Genomic DNA, 7,954 nt, shown 5'->3' on the forward strand with positions numbered 1-7,954 from the left:
GTCCCGGGCAGGGGCAGCTGGCGAGGCGGCGTACGGGTACTGCTCATAGGCAGCGGCGGCAGCCGAGTACTGGGCATACGCAGCTCCGGTGTAATCGATGTAGGGTGTAGTGGAAGCAGCGGCTGCTGCGGGCTGAACGTGGGGAATTACCACTCCGGGCTGCACAAAAGCCTGTGGATAGACATAGTGAGCAGGTATCCTGTTGAAAGATGGGAGAAGGAGTTAGAGTTGGTACGCAAGTCAGCGCCTAAGCGTCATATCCATACTCTGAACTAAAACAAACTCAATTTAGTTGTTGTTATGTGCATAGGGTTGCCACAATAACTAGACTCAATGGACCAATTATCAGTTCACTGGCCCGAAGAGATGCGTCGCTCCAAAGCACAGCATTATAGCTGAGTTAAATAGGAGTGTTTAATGTTGCTTGAGGATATTATGTTTAATGCTATTAAAATCTTTAGAAGGACCAGGATTACTGATGTCAGTTAAGACAACTCTAAAGGAGTAAGCTTGATTATTCCATCTGGAAAATTGTGGTATTTGTTTTTCAAATCACCTGGAAGTAATTTTTATTACCCTGCTTCTCACTTAACTACTCGACTCTTAGTAAAATTATTTCCTGCAATACTTTTATTATTAGTAACTGAGCAGTTTGACAGCATCACTATAATGAGTTTGACAATGGCCAATAAGGCAACAAAATGGTTGAACCCTGACTTTATGTAAAGTCTTCTCAGGGAGGGCCGGGGGGGGGAGAGTGTATTGTGGCAACCCTACTTAAGTTGCTATGCAGACTCAGCACACATTAATTTCTCTGCAACCTCAGTCACCCTTATTAAAAATAAGAAAAAAACCAACACAGGCGACAAAGGAGTTTAAATAAAGTTCACAAGTGTGGTAAACACAGCAAGAATCACACTTTCCAAACGAACGATAGTGCAGCTCACTCCGTCACAAGAGGCCATTGAGGGGAAGCTACATAGATGCTATTAAAATCCATAACAGTGACTCCTAAGTACATGTGCATCACACTTTTATAAAAGTTCGTAAGGACACAAGGGTCAAACCTGTTTGATTATCAGGCCACTGATGTCCTGTTTTGTGCCAGCTTGTTTATTTCTATGCAAGACATACAGCATAGAGTTTTTTGGGAGGTGGGCATAGGATTAAGTCTAAATAGATCTGGTACTTAACAAAAGCAAAAAAACAAATTTACAGCTTAAGAAATAACCATTCTGAACAGATCAGTACACACACTTTCCCATTGTCTCCAAGTCACAAAATTTGCCTCCTTGGCTTGTTTACTTAGCCCTTTGGTTTTGAAAATTGGTTGTATCATTGTCTTAGCACACGGGTGTACATACGTGTTCATCTCATAGTTGTATTTTATCATATGACATGATTTTAAAAGGTAATATACTCAATATAATTCTCATTTTACATTCATAACCCTGTCTTGCATCTGGATTTCCACAGAGAAGTCCTTCATATGCTGCAACTCCTTTCCAGTCAGTGAATCTTTATAAATCCATGAAAAAATGCTTGTGCAGATTTACTATTTCATACTGAACTTTACCTTTACAGACAACTCTAAAGACTGCACCAACCTTTTAGCATACTGTAAGCACAGATGCAAATTGCAACGGTAAAAACTGTCCTCTTTTCTCCAAACTCAAGATTTATTGGAGTCTTTTTGTTTCATTTTTAAAACAACTTCAAGATTTACTTAAGTGGACAACAAGGAAACATTTCAATCAGAAGGGACACTGTCAACTAGATTCATAGTGAAACATAGTTTAGAGTAAGTGATAGTCAGGCTTTAGAACAGCCTAGTTTTCTTTTTAAGAAAAAAAGAGCTCAGTTGATTGAATAGGAATATTAGCAGAGAGAAATGTTCAGTTGCCGTGTTTAAGACATGAACACCACAATCATAAAAACCCAACATGTCAATGAAATTCATTTCCTACTGTGTGAAGGGAGAAATGAAAAAAAAAAAAAAAGAGTGACAAATAGGGATTGGGAAAGGAAAGAAAACATAAAACAAAACCGTAAGTTGGGTTTTTAACACTCACCTAATTTATGAAGTGATTAGCCAGAAGTGCATTTGAAGCATACTTAAGCTGGCTCTGTGCATTTAAATACACATCATTACCTGAGCTCTCTATACAAAATGGATTAACATAAACAAGCATTTTGTATTGGTCACCAATCAAGTACAGTCCTAATAAATATAACACCATGTTTTTTAAGTATTAAGGAAAGGGGTGTAAAACCGAATTTGAAGTCACTGAGAGCCTCTTCTGCATCATTAAGAGTCCATTTAACACCACATCAAAGGAGCCTTTACATACAGCATTTATGAAAGGGAGTAATTCTAACAGAAGAGACAGTAAGCAAGCTTAGCTAGCTGCTTGTGTTGACTTGAACTGATGTTACTAAGATTTTCTGAAGACATTAGGACACGGCCATATCCTTGAACAAGACAGAAAGATCCATGTGCTCCCACTTAAACTCTTGTGACTTGTTTTATTTAAGCCAAGAAACTAACAGGTGGTGAAGTTATGAAACATTATCTGTTTGCCACATCTTACCCTACAATAAACATAAACCCGGTGCAGGCTCCTCACCACCATGCCATTTCACACATGATGATTGACAGCATAAGCTGCAGTGGGGCTATTTTTGATCATCTGTCATGCTACAACTGTTTTGAGTCGAGTAAAATGGCTTTATATGGCCAAAGTAAATTTCTACCTACTGCAGAGGCCAGCACATGCAGATCTCAGCCATTCAGAACCCAACTGCTTTTAATGCTCTGCCAGGTCAAAAGCTGAAAAAGCAATTCCCAGTTACGCAGGATATCCTCAGTATCCCTAATTTTAAATAAAAGCTGCTGCTTTACTTTTGAGAGTAAGAGTGTGAGATTTATACATCGTTTAAACTTTCTTTCCTGGCAGTAGTTTTTATTTTGGAACATGTATTTACTGTTTTATGCTTTTGCAATAAAGGAAAAGGGAAGCCACATTTAACTTTAGCAGTAACTGTAGCTTTGGGATATTCAAAATGGAATGACATACACTCCTGCCATGTGCCTTAAGACCTTCATTGTTGTTATAACAGAAGATTTGTGTTTAACTAAGACCTCAAAAATAATCCTATAAGCAATAATAAAGTGAAAGCTAATTGTTTCAAAGGAAAGAAAGGACTTTCTAGACTAATGCAGAGAGCTGTGGCATATAGAAATCCAGCAGTAGTAGCACATCATTGACCCTCAACATTGAATTCTTGTGAAAGTAGATATTTAACTTTGAATGAAATGTTTTGCTTTGGCCCTTGCATGGCATCATCTGGTTTTGTAAGCATAATTAAAGAGTAGATTTTCACCAATGCACAGCTTTCCTTATAGCAGAAATAGGTTACGTAAACGTCAAGACATACAAGACCCTTAATATGCTTCCTTTTAAATTTGTGCCTGATACCATTTAGAGGACATTTAGCATTCTGTAGGTTAACTTCTGACTGTTCCGGCTTCATTCCCTCCTTCCAGATTATCTGTAGTCTAGTATTATACAGGTCTTTTGATCATAAACTCAAGAGATGGCTTTTCCTTCTCTCTGAAGAAAGGCAGAATGGCCTTACTCTTGGAAGATAATACCAAGCAGGTAGTATCAGCTAACCATTTGATAACGAACTTAATAACTTTGGATTTAACTTGGTCTTACTAAAAACAGTGGGAATGTTCTCATTTTGATCGAGGTACAAGTTTTAGACAGAAAATGAAGGGAAAAAAGTCTCTCCAACAGAATGAGTCATATCTTACACCAATACCTCTGTATAACCCCATATTTTCCCACCAATATTAAAGTAAAAATTACATAAGCAAAATGAGAACAGCTATCTTAGGAGGCAAAGTCATCTTCCCCCTCCATAAATTCCTACTGCATTCAGAGATAGTATTTTAATAAACAATCCTGAAAACAGAGCTGTATAGATAACCAGTCCTGTGATCAAACAGCTTTCTATGAAACACACCAACAGTAAGATAGATACTGAATGTAAAGAGCAGGGAGAAATGTTATTTGGTGGATGAATTGATCTCTGCAGCACTGAATAAAGAAAAATTCCCAGCATTTTAAATGCTTCATGCATTGAAGGTAATCTAGTTTCTGGCTCCCTCCACCACAATAATGTTGTACTTAATTCAGAATATTGTACTTCTGTATCTTCTCAGTAAAAGCAATGTAACATAATCCAATTATTTTCAGTTTCTTGTTTGATAGGTGGAGAACCATATCAAAACCCTTCTGACCATACCAGAATATGGCAGCACCTTACTAATTTGCACTCTGGTAGGGAAAAAAAAAACACAAAACATTTGGTGCTTTTGTGTATAGATTAGCAGAGTATTGGTAGTGAATCACCACTACAAACCATTTTACACAGCATATTAGTAAAGTGTGCTTTTAAAAAAAGTGCAACTGCACAGGAGGAAGGCAGGCTTTCAGGTGTCCATATATTTCAGTGCAATCCATGTCACATCCTCTAAGAGTGAACTCTTCAATGAAAGTAGATTCAAGTAAGCACTGAAACAACCCCTCTTATCGTCAAGGAATATAGTGAATGAAGGTGTTCATTCATCCTAACGAATGCTGTTCTTCTTAATCTGAACTACACTCTTCAGAAAAGGTACAAGTCATTGGAAATTTTGAGGAGGAAGCAGGATTAGTAACCTCCTTTGTTTGCACATAGTAAAAGAAAGGCAAAAGCCAAGGATTAAAAATGACCGATTTCATATATACATGACCCTGCGACCAACACTCCTTTTCTTCAGATTTATGTACATTGCATTAGAAATAAAACCTTATTCAGCCTGCTGGAAGGATTTCCCTGACCTAAACACGATTTACATCATCTATTGTTGGCTCTGGTTAAGGAAAGCAATAAAGAGCCCTACATTTGTGCAGTCCTTTAATTGCCAAAAGATTGCCACAGGTTCTCCTTTTCTGTTGTGCTCAGCAAATACTCAGTCTCTCCACGGCTGATCCCCGGGCAGTCCACGGGTTCCTCTTTGCAACAAGTGCTTTAACAGCTCTGGAGACAACGCGCTCCGCCTCCTGCCTACCTTAGCGCAGGCATCATAAACTGATCACTGTCGTTTCCTCACACTTAAAAGAAGTCAAACAAAATACAGTAGAGGATAATCGTAAGAAGAAAAAAAAAAAAAAGGACAAAAAGTTTTCCACAACCTCCCCATGTGTCTCAGAAGAATCAACATTCTCTTTTCAAAGTACATAAAGTTTCTATGAAAACTTTTTCCTACAGTTTTGAGGACGGGAACTGTTTTCTACCGTTTCTACAAATCAAACTACCAAGAAGCTATCGTTGCTTAATAACAGCTAGGTACAATATTCTAAAGCTATTCTAGTCAAATAAACAAAATAAATTTGTGACGCATTTTCCCTACTTTATTGTTAGCTTACTCATTAATTAGCAAAATGCATTATTTTGCAATGAGTTTCTCAGTCAGTGTGCATTAGTGAAGTGACACTGTATGGAAAGTTTAAAGCAGACTTCACCTCCTAATCATATGCCTATAAGAAGCAAGAGTTAGATCTACTTAGGAACAGTATACTCAAGTAAAGGAGAAATGCGCTACATATTAAAGACAGATTGAAGAAAAAAAGATCTCAAATTAGAAAGCCCAAATGGACGCACATTGTTAATAATTAAAAAGGGCCCCCCCCCCCCCCCCAAAAACCCCCCCCCCCCCCCAAATTATGAACATGCAAGCAATACGTTGATTTACTTAAAAATCAAGAAGTCACACAATTTAGCACTCACTACAAAATATGGTTAAAAAAGTCACAGGCTACAGCTTGAAAGCAAGGAAAAAAAAAAGGCCCTTTGCTCCCCATGGCAAAGTCACTCCTCAACAACAAAAACAAAATTAAAAAGAGCCCCCCAAAAAACTTCCACTACAGCTCTTTCAATTAAATAAAAGCACACAGTTTAGCTATCAACACCACTTCATTACTGTAATAAATAAATAAAAAAAAAGCACACGGAGGTCTATTGACTATATGAAAAAAACATACATGCATCGTTAATCACCATTTTAGCTTGTTTGTGTTTGAGTCTACTGGTTACAGAGTTTAATTCCAAACAGAACTATTCCACCTCTTATCATCATATCCTTCTGATCAGTTATCTTAACTGTAAACGATCCCTGTCAGATTAGAAAGAGATAAATAACATTGAGTCAAGCTGAAAAAAGAGAAATGGGACACAGCAATCTTGCATCAAGTCATACCTCCTTGTTTTACCATAGGGTCATACGGGACTGGACTGCTTAGGTGGAAGGGACACGTCCCACACAACTTGACTCAGCTGCGGCATTTAGAACATGACCGACAAGGTGAGCGCATTTACGGGTATACATTTAGAAGTCTGAGAACTTCAGCATTGCTGGTGAGTTTATAAGGCTGCTACTGCAAGAGGCCTTCAAGGATCATACTTTTTCTCTCCTTTTTTAAAAACAAGATTTTTCCTCCCCTATTTGAGGTCCCATTGAACGGACTTACCCAAAAGGCCTCTGTATGAGAGCTGGATGAAGCTGCTGGACACCAAAGGCAAAACCTACCAACAAAAACACATCACATTCTCTGTATGGGTGTTCTTTTGGCCACTTATTTACGCTATATATACACACACACACAAACGCAGAGTAACAGCCTTCACTAACAACCTCCAGTGACGATGTCTGAAAGGCTGCAGAACCACAGATTAGAAAGCAAAATACATCAATCCATATATACATGCGCACACATACATGCATGCATACAGAACTTAGAACAGTAAAGCACACGCTTTCCGAGAGATGTTTAGAAGAACGACTTCTTCTAAACAAGCAGCACAAGGTTTTCATTCACATTTTATTTTGTGCTCCATTCTGGTCCCCAACTTTAGCTTCTGAAGGATTATACGGTGCTTTCTGTTCATCAGTGTATTTGTGTACTTTCTACAGACTTAAATTCGAGCCATCTCTACTCATGAGGACTTGCCACGGGGGTCAAATCCTAACTTCATTTCTGTTCTTCAAGCACCCAAGCATAAACCCTTTCCTTCCTTGGTGGGCACTTAATTACAAGTGTTCCTCAGGCTAAGTACACGGGAATTCAGAGCAGCCTCCTTTAGAGGATAAACGTGCCCGCACGCTGCGCTCCCGTCTCCCTTGCTGCAAAGCCGCAGTTTGGGAAGCGGCTAGGACATCAGATCGGCTCAGATGTGGTCTCAGGAAGAGCCGTTTCATTTTAAAGTCTGCACAATAGCTCCCATCTGTTTGAGGAGTCTGCATTAAGATATTGTTTGTATTAATAAGACCGCACACATTGGAAGCGATTAATTCCGAGGCCAATCTTTCCCTGCAACGATACTGTAAATGGTCAGCGCCACCACATTCCCAGCAGTAGGAATAACCAATGAAGCGTCTGAGCTGTGGAAGTCTTCCTGGGGAACTGCAGATATTTTATCTCCGATTGCTTTTGGTTTTTAAATAAGGCACATGTACAAAATAGCCAGAAAGTTACCACACGCTGCATTTAAAAATCAAAACCAAAGCACACCCAAACACTGAGTGTACGTCAGGAAAGTGCCGCACAGCACTACCTTTCTTGAAGTTTTAGTCTCTTCAGAAACCTGAGGTACGGAGAGAAAAGCCGTTCAGGGCCACTTCCTCACCTGGCTGCATTATCCGCGGCTTGGCACCCAGGTACGCCAGGTTCACGTTGGCTTTCCTGCCATCGATGATGGGGTTGGGGTCTTTACAAGCCCTTTCAGCAGCAGCTCTGTCAGCCATGGTGACCTTAACGGGCGATGCTGCGCATTAGAGCCCTTTCCGCGGGGAAGGAAGGAGAAGCCTCTCGCCCACGGCGGCGACCCAGCCGCTCCCCGGGCG

The 7,954-nt window shown here is 39.6% G+C and overlaps 1 protein-coding gene across 1 annotated transcript; it reads right to left on the bottom strand.

Moving 5' to 3' along the window:
* On the bottom strand, nucleotides 1–7,880 carry RBM24 (RNA binding motif protein 24; the record flags this gene model as incomplete). Its single annotated transcript, XM_009326551.1, has 3 exons — nucleotides 7,738–7,880; nucleotides 6,582–6,636; nucleotides 1–199 (listed from the first exon to the last, which is right to left on the bottom strand). Coding segments are annotated over exons 1-3 (372 nt in total), but the record flags the coding sequence as incomplete, so codon positions are not given.
* Nucleotides 7,881–7,954: the final 74 nt, after the last annotated feature.

The sequence above is a fragment of the Pygoscelis adeliae genome, unplaced genomic scaffold (assembly GCF_000699105.1).
Source record: "Pygoscelis adeliae isolate BGI_AS28 unplaced genomic scaffold, ASM69910v1 Scaffold186, whole genome shotgun sequence".
Lineage (NCBI taxonomy): Eukaryota > Metazoa > Chordata > Aves > Sphenisciformes > Spheniscidae > Pygoscelis > Pygoscelis adeliae.